The sequence below is a fragment of the Alternaria ethzedia genome (genome assembly GCF_023757985.1).
Source record: "Alternaria ethzedia strain BMP 0044 chromosome Unknown scaffold_1, whole genome shotgun sequence".
NCBI classification, from domain to species: Eukaryota; Fungi; Ascomycota; class Dothideomycetes; order Pleosporales; family Pleosporaceae; genus Alternaria; species Alternaria ethzedia.
The window spans coordinates 2,001,018-2,017,698 of NW_026056194.1; the positions used below are offsets into that span (position 1 = coordinate 2,001,018).

Below are 16,681 nucleotides of genomic sequence, written 5' to 3' on the forward strand. Positions count from 1 at the left end.
ATTTGTTCTCATGTATGACCCCGCTTCTACATGGCCGTAAAGTCACTCCAATCCTTCGAAATCCCTACGTTCAGGTCGCTCATATGAAAACTGTCGCCAATTCAAATTCTCCTAGCCGGTCAACCGAGCGCGTAGCCGTTCCACAATCGAGCGTGCAGTAAGCTACCGCGCGCTTCAGAGATACTACCAGCTCTCTTACATACCACGTGCCCACATCACGATGGCTTCTGCCTCCTTGCGGACGACAGGGTCGTTTGGTACAAGTGACATGGCTCCACGGATGAGTTCCAGAGCGTTGACAGCTTCCCATCTCTCGCCCCAAAGTCGCATGCACAGAGCTTCGCGGTACAAGATCTTCGCCTGGAGCATTGGGGGACATACCCATGTATATCCCTCTTTCCAATATCCTGGATGAGCACACTTGATAGATGCTGTAAGGCTGATCAAGGCGATTCTCCTATGCGACTGCCGAACTGCCAGCGGTATGGACGCGTTCTTAGCGTCGGGGCCCCACGACATGATGTTGACGAGTGCTGAATTGAGTCCAAGAGAGCACTGCAGCTCAGCCATCTGGTCGATCCAAGGCTCGCCGCCGACCTCGATGAGCTTGTTCCAGGAGTTGCTCTCGCGCATGCGTTCGATCTCATGCATGTTTGTTCCCCAACATGAGAACGCATCCATCAGTCGACCTTCGCGGTAGAGTTGCGCACCGCGTTCCTTGCTCTCTTTCTCAAGCTCGATGATTTCGTATGGATCATACCACTTTTCCGACATCATCAGCTCTTTCAGGGCCGTCGCGACATCGGGTAAGACAAATCCATGCACTTTGACGTCTTTGAAGTCTCGCAGTCCTGTCAGTCCCATCAGCAGGTCCCTCTGGGTACCCTCGGAGAAGAAGTCTGTCAGGTCGTCTTGGTACCATGGGCGTTCATGAGCGAGCATCGGAGCTACAGTTATGATGAAAGTCGCATTCTTGGCAAGCCCTGGCACAACGGTCTTTGCCATCTCGAAGCTGCCGCAGAATTTGGAAAGTTCACGGCCTAGGATGACTACGCTTGCTGGTTGACTGGCGCCTGCGTGCGAGATCTCCGAATCTGCGGAAGGCATAGTGATGTCGAGAAGTTGCCTACAATAGAGTGTTAGAAAGCAGATTCGATATAAGAAACAGTGCGACTTTGACGTACTCGTTGAACTCCGCTGCGCGTTTTCCACTCGCGATGACTGGGACGTTTTGGCCAGCGATGAGGTTGTTGAGAGTGAGGCCACCCGGGCAGCTGATCCGAACGAATCTGTTGGTCTTGACCATGACGTCGTAGGCTTCACGATGAACCTGGCTGTTTACACGAAGGATAGTAGGGTCGTTCCACTGCTGAGCGAAGACAAGTTTGACCAGGAAGTTCTCCTTGCTGAACAGCTCCTCGGGAATTTCCCGGGTGGGTGGTGGGGTGGGTCCAAACGAGCAGAGCAGCAAAGTATACACTTTGTTTCTGAGCTCTCCGGGAAGGTCCATGAAGCGAAAGGACGCGTTGATATCGGCGGTAGCCATATTGGCGTCGACTGTGGCAGTCATCTTCGCGACGACTGAGTCAAAGTCGAGTGAGGATTCGTTGTGCAAAGGACGAAGGTGGGAGCAGTCTGTGATTTCCTTTCTCGCGTGCGCTCGAGGCGGCCTAGCGCTTGGTAAACAAACATTGGAGTCCGAGCGTGGCGGTGACGCAGCGGCAGCTCACTAAAGCGCACGTGGGAGGCGAGAAAGAGATGAACGAGCATTTTTTACGTCATTGCTGTGACATCAATCCACATTGCACAAGCCATTGTATGCAACCTCGAGTTAAGAAGACATGAAGAACAGTATGCACAGCTACATAATTAACAGATGGAGTAGACGAATACGAGGGAATATCAGATCAGCTTCAAACACTTTATTCGTACATGTATCTGCTAAAACGTTCTGCCTGAGACGCAGAAACGTAGGTACCAGCGCGTCTCGTGGGAACAGACTGGATGTGAGCGCAACCGTTACATTACATATCGATTGTAATGTCTCCATTTTCACACAGATGGATGCGAATCGAATCCCCATTGGCATCGAAGTTGCAGCCAGAAGCTCTCCATCTGAGCATGGCGTCATGTACTTTCATGATATCTCTGTCGTGAGGCGAGAGTTCGAGAGCGACTTCCATGAACTCAATTGCGAGGCCCGCGTTGCGACTATTGCCGCCTAGGAGAATCATTATCGCTTGTCGGTAGAGTAGCTTAGCAAATCGAGCATCTGAGGGCTCCCATTCGCGACCTTTTTGCCAAAGATTTGGCTCCATGCATTCTCCCACGGCGGTCATGGTACGCTTTAAGATCATGTCGAGAGCGTCCATAAGCCCTCCATGTTTGCCGTTCTCCATCTCGTCGTTGAACATCGCTATGATAGCGTAGCAGAGACCCAGGCAGCATGAGAACCTTAGCTCAATCATTGCATCGACGAATGAATCTCCTCCCAACAAGACGAGGTTGCCCCACGACGAAGATTCGCGGATACGGCCGATCTCCACCAAACACTCATTCCATGACCCTAATACTTCCCTGCGAGAGTCATAGTCCCACTTCACATCAGCGTGATCTTTCAGTCCTTGGAGTTGGTGAAAAGTTTCAACAGGATCCGACCATTCATCCTTGCACATGTCCGCCGCCGTTGCGATCGCAATCTCGGACGACACGCGACCGTGTACGTGGACATTCTTGAAGCCCCGCATGTAGGTCTTGAATGGGGCGAGCAGGCTGAGCAGTATTTCTTCCGAGACGAAGGCGTCGAAGGAATCTTTGTAGACTGGAGTGGGCTCGCCGAGCAGGGGCGCAACGTCCACGTCGATTGTGAGACTTGTATCAAAACCGCTTCGATTGATGTTTTCACAGAGAGGTTGTAAGTCTCCGGCGAGGAGCATGACGCTCATGGGCGGCTCATGCGAAGGCGTTGACGTCGATAACGTTACTGATAGCATGTGGCCCTTGAACTGAGAGATATGCAGATCATTGAGGGTGATGACCGACACATCACCCTCCTGTAGGATTTCCATCAATGGTAAAGGCAGATATGCGCTGACAGCGACGAAACGATTCACCTTCACCATGACATCGTAGGCTTCAAGATGGACTCGACGACTGGTGAGCAGGATGGCTGTGTCGGCGCGGTGGCCGTCAGATGCAATAGGCAAATGGAAGTTGTCGACGGTCTGCTCGACTGGGTACCCGAACGAACATAGCAACAGGGTGTAGACTTGATTGCGCAGTTCTCCGGGTAAGTCCATGAAGCGGAAGGGTTGAGCGAACTTGGACATTATAGCGACTGCGCGCCACTTCTAATGGCGGAAGTGGTCTCGGAGCTTTAGTGAAATAGTTCTGTTCGAGGCAACGTAGAAACAACGACGGGTAGAATCAATTTTGTGATCTGTAGCGAGCTATGAAGCACGAGCCACCAGGTCCTAGCTTTCCCAGGCACCAGTGCGGGAAGCCAATACCCTATGATCGCTTCGTAGGAGCCAGTAGATGACTATGAAAGGCGTTCGAGCGCGTATTGAAGTCGTTGGATACGGAATCAGAGCCGTTGTATCCACCCCAAAATGTTCTCACGCTCTCTCAGAAGTACACCGTCACCCGGCTGTGACAGAAGAGCTTTATCGATGAAGCTCAAAGCGCGATTCGCATTCTGTGGGTTTCCTTCCAGCCTCATGAACATTGCGTACCGATAGCGCAGCTTGGCGAACTGCTGAGGCGAAGGTCTGTACTTGTAACCAGGTTTCCAGAAGCCTGGCTTCAACGACCGAGTTGCAGAGTTCAGCGCGCCATCGGCCAATAGCTCGGCGCCAAACGCGTTCTTCTGCATATTCGCGATCTGAATGTGGGCGATGTTAAGCTGCATCAGAAAGTATAGCGGAGCGATTTCCGCAACGAATGCATCACCTCCCTTGCGAATCAGATTTGGCCAGGAACTGGACTCACGTAGCTGCTCCATATCGTAAACGGCGTCCTGCCAACCAATGACGGCCTCCTCAAATTGGCGGTCTTTAAACTGTTGTGACCCGCGATCTTTCGCGGCCGCAAACTCGGCGAGAACAGCCGCCGGATTGAAACATCTGTCTTGCCCAAGACTTTGACGAACGGTAGCTGCCAGAGCATTGTCGACATGGCCACTAATTTCGACGGCCCTGTATCCAAACAGATTGGCCATGAACGGCATGAACAGTTTTTCCTGCGTGGTTTTGGTAAAGAAACCGTTGAGGTCGGGTGATTGTGTGTTACTTGACGCAACGTCTAAGACGGGCGCCATGGTGATTGAGATCTTGATCTTTTCGCTGAACCCCGGATCATGTAAATCCCCATCGTTTAATGCTTTACAAAACCGGTCCAGATCGCTGTAAAGAATCATCGCGGTGACAGGTTCACGTAGGTTCTCAGAGTCAAGTGGGGAACGAGCGAATCGTGGTTGTTTGAAACCAATGTGCACACCAAGCACGTATCCCTTGAATCTATCAACAATGTCTTCGTCGATGGCGATCATCCGGACCGCTTGGCCTGCCATAGCAAGGCGCATGGGGAGCCCCCGCGACGATGTGACCTTTATGAAGCGATTGGTTTTGACCATGACACTATAAGCCTCGCGGTATGTTTCTTTGGATACACGCAGTATCGCGGTCTCGACCTGATGTTCTGCGAGTGTCGCGGTGAGAAAGGACGAGGGCTGTATCGTGACGGTGGTTGGTGGTGGGCTGAAGCTGCATAATGCGATACGATAGATCTTGTTGCGTATCTGCGGGAAATAGGAGTCAGCACGCATCATATTGTGGAGATTCGAAGAGTCCTACCTCTCCGGGGAGGTCGCGAAAGCGGAATGGGGTCGACGGCGTCGGGCCAGCCATCGCGGATGAAGCAAGTCGGGAAATTGCCTGGTAAATTGGAAGAAAGAGAGGTTATATGGACGATGGTTTTGTCGATGGCAGCAAGATCTGCTTCAGCCTGATACTCGAATTTGGAGTTGGATGCTGTGTCAGTAAAAAGACGCGGGGAAGCTTACACGCTAATTTGAGGTTTCACGCTAAACGCGAAGACATGTGACTTAGCGCGACGAGGTTTGTCAGTTACCCCTCTGTTGCGCATCCTCCTATACCTAACCAATACGTCCTCCTGAACGCAGTCTAAAGTTTGGTTTCGATACCGTTGCAAGTCGCACCACAATCGAACGTTACCGTATTTGTACGTTCAACGCCCTCCAACACAACAACAAAAGCTACTTAGCGCGGCCTCTGTGCGGTCTACGAGCTCCAGAGCGACAACGTTGCGGCTCACGTCGCTCCGCACGACCAAACGTACTGCGGCCTTTATACACTCAATCGCTATCCCCTGTGGACGCTAGAAGATAGTTCTTCCGGCCTTGCAAAACGATCGATGCCATTTAGTCCACGTTATGCGTGAGTAGACTACCTTCCACGATAAACATTGTCTTTTTCACGTGCAGCACGTTCCGCATCCTCCCCTACACTGCTGTGTCCCGTTTCATATAGCATTAGCGCGGTAGGTGCAGCCTTGAAGGTAGCACGGACAGTCGCCAGGGCCAAGACTTCGTTCTCCCCGCCGGAGTCCCTCTCTGCGCACACGAGCAGTACAGTGTTGTCTTCTGTTGATCTCTCGTCCATGATGGCAAAAAGGTCCGTAAAGATTTCCGACTCTGTATCCTCGCGAAGCTTCAAGAGCAGTTGGTGACATTCCTGGGGCGTCTTTCCAATGAATGGGGAGTTTGGGTCGCTTCCGTCTTGTCCTGGTACCCCTGATGCCTCGTCGTAATAATCGTCAACGCTGTCCACGAAAACAATTCGCCACATGTCGACCTCGTCGCGAGTTTCCTTGATGAAAAGATCTATAGTCTGCAACCCTCGCTTGAAGTCAGTGCTGAGCCGAAGCTAGGGAGAGGATACACCCCACTGACCTCTTCGGGTAGCCGGGCGGCGCAAACTACAGGGTACATTAAACCCATTTTTCGAAGTTTAGGCGGAAGGGAGATCAGAAAGATCAGGTAACGACCAGGACGAAAGAATTCAGCAAGCTCTCACGGTAGTACAGTGGTATGAACATTCGGCGTGATCGAAGGAGAACGTGTGTAACACAGCATGTGGGATTTTAGCAATGTGACGTAATTCCCCTCTTAGGTTTCTAATGTTTCCTGATGAAGGATCATTCCGCGTGCGGGGCACGCTACGGTAACTCCCCGCTAGCTTCCGGCTATCACGGCCGCCTGCTTAGGTACCCCGCCCCTCCCGCGCCGATCCTTTTCTCCCTCATCGGGCTTCCTGCACCACCAAGCTAGCGACTTTGAGCGAAAATGAGCGAAAACGGGCGAAACTGGGCGAAACTGGGCGTAATCGGGTCCAATCAGGCGTGGTTGCACGTAAGCGCTTGGAAAACATCCCTCATGCCCGCGCATCGAATCGCAAGCGTCTATTCGTTCTAGTCCTCGCAACATTTGCAGATCGTATTGACCGGTTGAGTTCATACTATACAACCCGGTTTATACTGTACCTACTATCCAGCGTTCTCCCAACTACCCGCGGACGCGTTCAACGTTTGCAAAGCTTGTGGATAGCGGTACAACGTATCTTCACAGCCTGCTCATAACTAAGATTTCTAGTCTGTAAAGCATGGCACATCAGCAAATATACTTTACCCCACATCCTTCATCTCACTTACTTCAGCCTGCATGGTTCATCTTACGTACGCCACTGTACATTCTCCATGCTAAAATGTGACATACGTTCCTCCTCCACCTTATCACTCTCGATCGGCAATGCGTTAGTAGCACATGATACATGTACATATGACAACACACGTTCCAATTCTGTTAGCTCGGGACGCCTGATAATTGACTTTGAACCCCATCATGTCACTGCTACGTATAAGAAGTGGCCTGGCTTGCTTTAAACTTTCCTTCCACTTTCTTCCGAGATCTTCATTCTACGACACCTCTTTCCACGTTCTTCATCAGCTGTGTCTGTACAGTTTCTTTTGGTCTTCCCGATTGAGACCACCCAGTATGCTCGCTCTCGCATTGATTGCTCTTGTCCCATTTGCCCTCGGCCAGCAGTATATGCTGAACCTGGATTGTTCCGAGTATCCGGGGCCTTGCAACAACGACTGCTACGCGATATATGTCGCTAACAAGCCAAGGGTATGGAAGGATCGCCTAGCTCAGGAGGATATTTGGGCGCTGACTTCTGTCCTCAGATCCTTAACTACAATGGGCCCGATGGTCAGTCTGCCGCACGTCGGAGGGCGGCTGGTTGTGTCTCCCCTACGCCATGTCGCAATGGCAAGATGGCAACGCCGGGTCCTGACGAGGACACTTGTGACGAATATCCTTACGCGTCCGTTGTCGAAGGCGGCAGTGGAGCACTTCTTCGGTGCACCGAGTCGGGGGAGAACACGGCAGAGGGTAGTCGCTTGAGTGGATTCTTCAGTTCCACCTGCGGCAACGAACCCTGCACTTTCGATCTTACGTTCGGAAATCCCGGTACAGGCAACACGTAAGATTTCGTGCTCCCCAGTCTCCTCGTTTCATTTGGCTAACCAGTGCCCAGTCCATACTGTCTTGATGGAGGTGGTGCAAACGATGGGTACCAGTACGTGTACCAGGGCAATGGAAATTACAACCTTCATAGCAGAGGTAGGCGCATGCTACATCTATATTTGAGCCTGATCATTATTGACGCAGATTGCAGACTCAAACGCTACCGAGGACGACGGATGGGGGCTACACAAGGCAGACCCAGCCGACTACTTCCCTCCTCATCTCCGCCGCGAATTTCTCTTAGCAGATGGTAGCCGCACTGTACTTGCGACGCGTAATTTAACTGCCTCTTACGACGATGCGATCTTCTACTCTATGAGCAACGGCACGGTCTATCAGACTCATGCGATCAGGGAATTACTCGGGTTGGAAAAAAGTCCCCAGTTGCAAGACCCGGCCTTGAAGAACACGAGGAGAGTAGTTCCATTTGTAGCGTAAGCTCTTATGCTCTGTATACGAGCGATAGTGCTCAGTCTAGTCTATTAGAGCGACTATGTCGTACGCACACTCTCTATAGTGCTTAGCCTAGTTTCTTAAAACGTTACCGCGCTACGCGCAGTTCTTCTATTCTTTATTCTATCTATAACGTCCACTCCGCCACGACAGCCTGGACTGCCAAACGCCGCATCCGTCGTAGACTTTGGCGATAAAGCTCGCAATATCTTCCGCCTATTTACGAACCTTTGTAGAAGCCTAATCACATTCTCATTTAGCGCTGATGATGCGTGACGCTGCAGACCGAAACACGGCAAGAAGTGCATCCTTCCAAGGTTGCATTTCGCTTAACAGGCAGCAATCCTCTTTTACGAGTATGGCGCGTTAAAGCTGACGCGATGTCCACCTTGGAAACTCGAGATCGACTCGCAGCAATATCATTCTTTTTTTACAACCAGGTCAAAGATGGCCACCACCTGCCTACCCCGCCTTCCGGACGAGTTGTTCATACAAGTCCTCCAAAGCGTCGACGACCCATTCGTGCTCTGAGTTACATGCCGTCAAGTATCGCAAGCGTGGAGAAAAGAGGCCGAGCGCACATTCCGAGCGACCTTTCTTCCCATCCTTCACATCGAGTGGACCCACATTCAATTTGGTCGGATAGAGAAAAACCTCGTCGCTACCACAGACGAACATTCCATTGACCCACAATCTTCAACGCTTTCTCTCCTTCTGCGTCCAGGCCAGCCGCGTCCGGAGGAACGGTCTACCCTGTGGCAAGATACTGCCTCATGTGGGAGGTTGGAGCACGATGCCACGTGGATCAAAGCGTACGGTGACGTAGCTATGTGGACAGCTGGCTATGGCTTTGAAGAACTTGTACAGGCCATCTGGTTTGATGCGCCGGATGGACGGTATACTTTCGTCGGTAGTGCGGAGACGCGTGCTTTCGACCTTAAGTTTCCTGCACAAGAGCAAGACGGGCGTTTCAGTTGCCGAGTTACATGCGACTGGAAAGCCTTGATGGATGCACTGTTCATGGAGGAGAGATACGTACGGCGGCATCAAGATCCAGGTCCATCTTTCTACGAGATTGCGGAGGAAGGCATACGCGCGAATTTGGTCAAGGCTGAGCATGGTGTCATCACCAGGACTACTACATCGGACCCAGATGCGTGGGAAAAGGCTATCGCGTATGAGAAGGAGCTATACGAAGTGGAACTCGGGAGGCTTTTGGGGACACATTGCCGACACAATGAGGAAGCTAAAACCCTCTATGCTACAGCCTTCCAGCAGAGATTACGTCTTGCGTTCAGCAAGGAGGGTAAAGACCTTTACAATGATGTCTTTGATCATGGGTGCGACGCCAATACGCCACTGAGTTTCAACCTCGAGAAAACTGGATGTCGGTGGATGATGCAGTGTAGGCTTGATAGACTTTATGCCTTTGCCAGAGGGATTTGGGAGGGGGAATTCGGAAAATTGGCAGGGTCGAGTTACGAAATCGTGGCGGGCCAAGTGTGATGCTCGTTACAGCTTGTTGTAGTCTACCAAATCAAACCAAGACAGATCATCAGTCTTGTCACACGCTTTATCTCGATCCTTTGTGTGGCCTCGTGAAGACAAGTCGGCAAGGAGAGTTTCTATCAAGTCGTGTAATTGGTCATCCGCAAATTCACGCCATATCGCGGCTAGCCTGTCATCGTGCAAGCGGCTCTTGATGGATGCGTCCAATCGTTCGGGTAACACGCGAAGCAGTTGTCGAGAGATGTTGTGCATCTCTTCGCATTGCGATAACCTATCATCGCGATCTGGATATCCCGGTACTGGGCTTTTCGTGCCGACATCCAATCACGGTTAGTAGGCCAATACAATAATAGGGAGGCATAAAACTCACAAGCTCTTCTCAGTTCCTTCTCGTCGGCGTCTATGAATATGAGCTGGTAGATTTCACGCCATCGCTCCTCTTTCGACTTCCCCGCTGCACCTCTCTTGGACCGCATCACTTCAAATGTCGCATGGCTCAGACTCGAGATTTCTGCGCTTGGCTTTTCCACAAGCTGGCATGGCTGAGTATTGCGTTGATGCATGGCTAAGTCTTGTCTTCCTGTTGCGTTTGCCTGAAATGCAGCCCCGCATCGTTCACATATGTAGTACAGGTGCACGCGTTCGAGATGTTGTTTGAGTCTGTGGATGTCGAGGAAGCCGGGTGCGACGCAAGAGTTGTGTTCGCAGCGGCTTGGATTGCGTACGTAGAAGGGGCATGCGAGACCGGGATTGATGGGGTCGCAACGACGGCGTCGGGTCTTTTTGCGGGGCGGTGGGCTCGTATTGTTGTTAGTGGTGTCTGATCTGGGCGGTATATGGTCGTCATCTTCGTTTGCGCGTTTGCGTGATGCTTGATCTGCTTTGAATATGTTGCCTTGGGTGCCGTAGCCGCTGTCGAGATCTGATTGCGTCATGGCGGTGAGTGTGGATGGTGTTGAATGGGTTTTCGTTGGGGCCGACGTTGTTGAGGACGACGCGTCGCTTGAAGTGGTCGCTGTAACTCCGAGGTTACCGTGGGAGTATGCAGTGACTGGATCATTAACTTCGTACGGTGTCGGGAGGTTAGCGTGGCTTCTTCGGATCTGGTCCGTTCCATCAGCCTCGAGGCCAGTATAATCCAAGTCATTAATGGAGGTGAGCATGCTTTTTTCATCAAATCCATCAAGCACCAACACGTCTTGGAGTTGCTGGTGACCACCAAAGACCGGTCCCAATAACGGCATGTTCCGCTGAATCATAGAGATAAAATCATCCGAGGCATGTATTCCTGGAAAAGTGCCCATTCCTGGCGCTTCCACACTAATGACGTCTGAAGGGTTGTAGGCTGCATTATCACTCATCGCCTCTTCTGTCGCAACCTCGAACAACTTTGGGGAGGGGTAGTGACAAGCGTAGTTCTCCAAAAGAATGGTAGAGTCGCACATGGAGCATGCATCCCACAGGGAGGCACGATTCTCAGCGAATCCGCATTGGCAGCATTTCCACATGCGCACGTGTTCGATGTGCCCGTTCGCGAACGAGTAGAGTACGCTTTCCACGCATTGCGCGCATCGCCAGTGGTTGGTTGTACTTGATGCGTCTTCCATGATAACGGTATATCGGAGTGGCGTATGTGTTGGGCCCCGAAGTCAATGAAACGGCTACAATCGTATCCACCACACGAACATCACCTCTAGATATGTGCCGAGTCGTCCGAGAACCCAACCTGAAAGCGCAAATTTGCGCAAACTCTCAGCCGTGGGGCTTTGCGCGCAAAATGCTTGGCCATTGACACGTTCAGCTTCCCGCATGATGCACATAAGCAGAGACGTGTACCAATCAGGAACGGTGTTTAGAACTTGCAACGGCCACACGCAGTAGTTTATATGGTGTTCGCAGATGCCAGCTGGACGATCGTTGTAGGTTCCTCTGTTCTCGGTGGAATGCGAGGGCGCTCCTAACCCTTGGAGCGGCGTGGAGAGCTCGGAAGCAGTGGTGGGTAGCGCACGTAGAAGGACATCCACCGGGACCAAAGCGATCTTGTTAGCTATCAAGACAGCGGATCTGAAGCCGGAGTATTCGAATGTTGCGGCAACGTTTCGGATGCGAGAAGGAGTCTGCAGTTGATATGGGCTTCAGGTGAGCACCGTCCGAGTTCTTGTTGCGAGCGAAGGTGTCAGTCGCAGTCGTCTCATTTGGGGAGTATACGCAGAGCGGGAGCGTTCAGGACAAACTCGTCTTGCTCGCCTCAAGGCACCGCCGTCATCGCCGCTGCGCCCGGCCGGCAAAACGTCGGTGCAGGGTCCATGGTCACCCACCTTCACAGGGCCAAAGCGTGCTTGGAGCGCTAGTAAGCGATCATGTGACCGCTAGCGCGCCAAGCCTGCAGCGCCCATATCAACCTCGCGCAGCCCGTCCCCTCCTTCGCTCCTTAGCTCTCTTTGCCTTTTGGCTTAGGTACGTACCCCTTCTACAAACACCTTCGAGACACCTGCTGACTCACCCCCCCAGATCAAGTGTAGTATCTGTTCTTTTCAGTTTAATCTCTGAAACGTAAGCATTCTCTCCCTCATTACCCTTTTCGGCATCGCGCTAACTCCTCCTAGGTCACTACGGTGACTTCAAGATTATTCTTATTTTTGTACTCAGGTCTTGGGTCCCTGGGCTTGCTCATACTCCGGACCACAGTGTCGCCAGTATCGCACTATCTCTGGCTGACGCGACCACTTTTTCATTGAGACTTCTGGCTTGCCAGTCGCTTGAGGAAGAAGCTTGCTTTTTACCTTTTCCTATCACTGCTCAGTTGGTCATGATGGTGATGGAGCGCGCACTCGACTTGCCCCAGGAGAGAGCATGGTTATTTGTGATGCTGTACTGACCGCTCTGAGATCTCTGCCAACATGCACAAAAGCTCTTCCAGGCTTTACTGACAGGAAGCTGAGCAAAGGCCATATACTGGGACCTCCTCGTGTTACCGGCTTGTAGATGCTCGTCCGTGAATGCCGATTTCCCGCCGCCATGCATGGATGCGTTGTCAGCAGGCAGCGGAGCAAAGCTGCACCATCTGCTCGAGCCGAACTATGGCTATGCGCAATAGCTCGGCGGAAAGTATCATCGCGAAAGTTTCTACTACTAGGTAAACCTGTTCCAGGACTAGAGTAAGTGTCGGTGTCTTGTGTTTCACGATGCGGCGAACCTACAAGGAGAACATTGCATTATCTGTCTAGGAATCGTGCTGGTAAGTAAACAGGGAGCGAGGGCATCTACATAAGTGAAGGACAAAAGTAGAGTCTCTTACCGTCGCACTCATACCACCAATGATCGTATTTATCTACATCATCTGCTTTCTTGAACCGTATGGCTGATACTCGATCCTGTAAGCTTTGTTCATATCGATGGTGAAGTACAAGCTCAAAGCTGGCTATCAGTGATAATTCGATACCCATCTGGGAACCCAACGTGCGAAGATGACCTGCCATGTGATTCGGATGCATTGGACCCCCCAAGTCCCACATGTTGCTGAACACGTCTGTATATACTTCAAGGACACTCTTCTGATAGTCCACTGTGAGCTTGTCTTCTTCCCTTACAACGCCCATCATACCATACACCTTGTCTCGAAGATCCTCACATGCGTTTGCAGAGAAGCCATTGATACATGTTGTCCACGCCAACGCACTTCTATCCCCTTCATGTATCGGGTTGTTTAGGAGGTACGAGGACGCGGTGGGAATGATAGAACCCGGGACTGCCGACAGGTATGCATCATATAGTCTTCTCCATGTAACGCAGCGATTCCCGTTGAGATGGATTTTGACGGTCTTTGCAAGCAATACTTCTTGCACTATCCACAGTCGCGTGAAGTAACTGTTATTTAACAAAGCCACGGCCGACGCACTATCGAGGTTTTGGTCGGTGAACCGATCAACATTCCCTGGAGCTGCTAAAGGTATGTCGCCTATCCAAACAATGACAGAAGCACTGTTGCTGTATAGGCGCGACATCATTCCGACCTGGTGGTTTCGTTCCGTGGTATCCCCCTGCGCGATACAGATTTGATCGATCCACAGCCATGTATCTACATCTTCTCGCAGCTCAAGTAGGCACGAATTAAGGATGTCCCGGATTTTGAGTGCTTTGTTTCCAACGAGAAGGTTATGCAAAGGCGACGGAGGGCCCCATCGGTAGGATAGCGCAATGTATCGTGGAGCATTGTTGAGTGGAAAGATCTGGATTTTGCAGCGCAAAGGCCCTTCCCTCTCTTTTCGAAGCTTGATCAATCGTATCTCGTCCCAGGAATGATTGAGTGGCTGGTGCTCGTATATCGCGGGCTCCGTTGGCGGCTCTCCGATGATATGGTCCGCGTCCAGTTCACTCTGGTTTGTTGGTTCTCGTTCGCACATCGCGCATGATATCTGGCCGTTGCAATTTCGCGCAATTCTTAATCTCGCTCGATGACTGTCGTCTAGAGATAAGGATACATTCTAGACAGACGAGGTTGTGTTGTCGCCCAAGGCTGCTGAGACGATGCGGGGTACTACCTATGCAGCAATCACGCGCCGTCGCGCTTTTAGCCGTGTAAGCTGACTGCATGACCATGTAGAAAGTGCATGATAGCAAAGCTGGGGGAACAGGCCTTGATAAAAAGATTCTTGTTCTACATAATTCTACAAGATAGGTGAGGTGGTGCCGACATGATGGTGTTGAGATCCATCTTCTGCCGCCGGAATCTAGCGTCGAGCACAGACCCCGATCTCGCACCACCTGAGCCACCGAAACACTAACACCAACACACAAATACGAAGAGAGCGACAGAACTACCATACAAAAGACCCAAGAACGCCTCCCAATATCGCGTGTGCGGAACGTTCTAGAGATGCCGAACAAAGTCATGTACTGCGCAACTACCAAGGGCAGACAAACACAGGCTGTCGCGTGTAATCGCCGCACTGGTACTCGCCCTTCTCCGCATTCACATCGTTGGGATCCTTGTCGGCCGGATCGTTCACGCAGCCAATGACCCTCTCGCCACACCAGAGCGCACCCGGATCGTCGCCGTCATTGCGGTACTCGCACACCTCTCCGTCAATCTCGAGATCGAGCTCTTTGGTGCCGCCAGGGTACGTTGTGCCAGACTCATCCCACGGTACAGTCTCAAAGGGTCGGAGGAAGTCTTCGCGGCACTCGACGCCCTTTTCAAAGTCGGCTTCGAGGAAGAGCCAGTCCATCGTGGGGGCGCCTGGGACATAGGCACCGAGGACTGCGAGCTGCTTGGTCGGGCCAGTCGGCTCTGGCTCTTGCTCCGGCTCCGGCTCAAAATCATCGCAGACGCCACGCCTGGCCTTCTTTGTAGGTGATTCTCGAAACTTATTGTGGAGGTCTTGGATGGCCTGGTCTACATCGCCCATGAATTTCTCCATTCCTTCAGTCTGGAGGGTATTGAGATCGCGGAATTCGAAGAGAGGCACAGAGCGCTCAGAATTGAACATCTTTTCTTGAGTTTTGCCTAGTCTTCCAATAGACCCGTCGATTTCCTTGTCGAACTCGGTGAGCTTATCGTTTTCATCTGATTCTGGGTCTAGACCATGGATCCAGTCACGGATGTTGCATTTGGTATCGCCTTGAGCAAAAGTGTAGTCGCCAAATTTGTTGTCGGTAGGCTCGGGACTTTCGGGGGTACCTCCACATACGTCTGTATCAATTCTACGTTTGGTTAGACTGGTCAAACCATCTATAGGTCAAGCCATAACTTACTCGGTCCCGCCACTCTGGTAGCACGCAAGGATGTTGAACAAATCCCAAAGTTTGTCCCCCTTTGATGCCAACTTGGAGCTGACATGCGACAGCATCACGTTAAAATTCGTTCGAGGCGTGAACGATGTGAAGATCTTGGGACTTGAACCCGGTTGTAGAGGATCCTTTGCGTTTTTGGCGTACGATAAGACCAGGGTGCAAAAGGCCAGCACGTCATCCGTGGCCGCTTCCGGACCGATGCCGCCTGGGCTGGACTGGAAGTGATTCTTCGTTACGAAATCAAGCTTCTTGTTTTGAAAACGATCGAGCCCATTGAGGATATTTGGATCGCTCTCATCGAATTGTTCCTTCATCAGGCTGTACAGTGCCTCTAATGGCATCGGCGTGGTGATTTGGGGCTGGTAAGATATCTTCTCTGGTTTCCTATCTTGGCGGGTGATGATCGTCCACTTATTGCATTTGTTTTCGGCTACGTTGACCTTTCGTGAATCTGCGTCCAGTTTTCCGTTCCATGGGTACCAGTCAATCTGAAGGGGTTAGCAAGATTCATCACGGGTCTGCTGGGTGGCACCTACGAGATCCTGGGCCATAGCTGCCGCGACCTTCGCGCCGTTGGTCGCATCATCTGTGCTGCCTACTTTGACCTTGACACCATCAATGATGTACTCAGCCTGGAGTGCTCCAGGTTCGTTGACAGAGTCTGCAGTGAGCTCCCAGTTCGTGCCTGTTCGTTCGGCAATGACCTTTCTCTTTGCGGCGTTTGTATCGTCTGCGCTACATCCCGACTTTGTAAGGCGGAAGTCCGGACTCTCAAACTCGGCACCAATCCCGGCCGTCCCGTCCGTATTGACTCTGTCGGGATCGTCGGCCATTCCATCTTGGATGTCTAGCTGGCATTCCTCTAGGCGCCGTTGCAGAGGCGTACGGATCACAGCTGCAGACGCTGTAAGGACAACTGAGGAACATAGTAGGAACCGCATCGCAGAGGCTCGCTTGGCGCGCATGGCGAAGAGTAGGGAAATTGATAACGGATAAAGGAAGTAGGAGTTAACGATAATAGAGGTGATGATGAAGCAGTGAGAAACTGGCTGTGATGACTTGTGTTGAAAAGAGAGCCAAAACATGTCCTCTTTGTAGCCCTGAAATGGAGATAAGTACCAATGCTGACGATCGCATTGAGCCCCCTCATGCTGAGATTGAATGCTGGAAATAGCATCTCCGAGAATGACTTCCTCATGGCTCGCATGGTGCGGGCAGACGGCCGCCCCATCTTGTTGCAATGGAGGCTTTTGCTTAGAAGAAGCTGATGATCAAAATACGAATACGAAGGAGACATGACGAAGACAGTGGAAAGTTGTG

General features: G+C 51.7%; 5 protein-coding genes across 5 annotated transcripts; 1 reads left to right on the top strand and 4 right to left on the bottom strand.

Moving 5' to 3' along the window:
• Positions 1–195: 195 nt before the first annotated feature.
• On the bottom strand, positions 196–1,546 carry J4E87_000641 (uncharacterized protein; the record flags this gene model as incomplete). Its single annotated transcript, XM_049372295.1, has 2 exons — positions 196–1,126; positions 1,185–1,546. The coding sequence occupies 2 exons, from the start codon at positions 1,544–1,546 to the stop codon at positions 196–198; spliced, it is 1,293 nt and encodes a 430-aa protein (XP_049238429.1).
• Positions 1,547–2,024: 478 nt separating this feature from the next.
• Positions 2,025–3,329, bottom strand: J4E87_000642 (uncharacterized protein; the record flags this gene model as incomplete). Its single annotated transcript, XM_049372296.1, has 1 exon — positions 2,025–3,329. One exon carries the CDS (start codon positions 3,327–3,329, stop codon positions 2,025–2,027), a length of 1,305 nt encoding a protein of 434 aa, XP_049238430.1.
• A 257-nt stretch (positions 3,330–3,586) lies between these two features.
• On the bottom strand, positions 3,587–4,828 carry J4E87_000643 (uncharacterized protein; the record flags this gene model as incomplete). The annotated part of the gene is made up of 1 exon (XM_049372297.1): positions 3,587–4,828. One exon carries the CDS (start codon positions 4,826–4,828, stop codon positions 3,587–3,589), a length of 1,242 nt encoding a protein of 413 aa, XP_049238431.1.
• Positions 4,829–8,887: 4,059 nt separating this feature from the next.
• Positions 8,888–9,661, top strand: J4E87_000644 (uncharacterized protein; the record flags this gene model as incomplete). Its single annotated transcript, XM_049372298.1, has 2 exons — positions 8,888–9,446; positions 9,588–9,661. The coding sequence occupies 2 exons, from the start codon at positions 8,888–8,890 to the stop codon at positions 9,659–9,661; spliced, it is 633 nt and encodes a 210-aa protein (XP_049238432.1).
• A 4,811-nt stretch (positions 9,662–14,472) lies between these two features.
• J4E87_000645 (uncharacterized protein) lies at positions 14,473–16,326 on the bottom strand (the record flags this gene model as incomplete). Its single annotated transcript, XM_049372299.1, has 3 exons — positions 14,473–15,271; positions 15,323–15,849; positions 15,898–16,326. The coding sequence occupies 3 exons, from the start codon at positions 16,324–16,326 to the stop codon at positions 14,473–14,475; spliced, it is 1,755 nt and encodes a 584-aa protein (XP_049238433.1).
• Between the last annotated feature and the right edge of the window lie 355 nt (positions 16,327–16,681).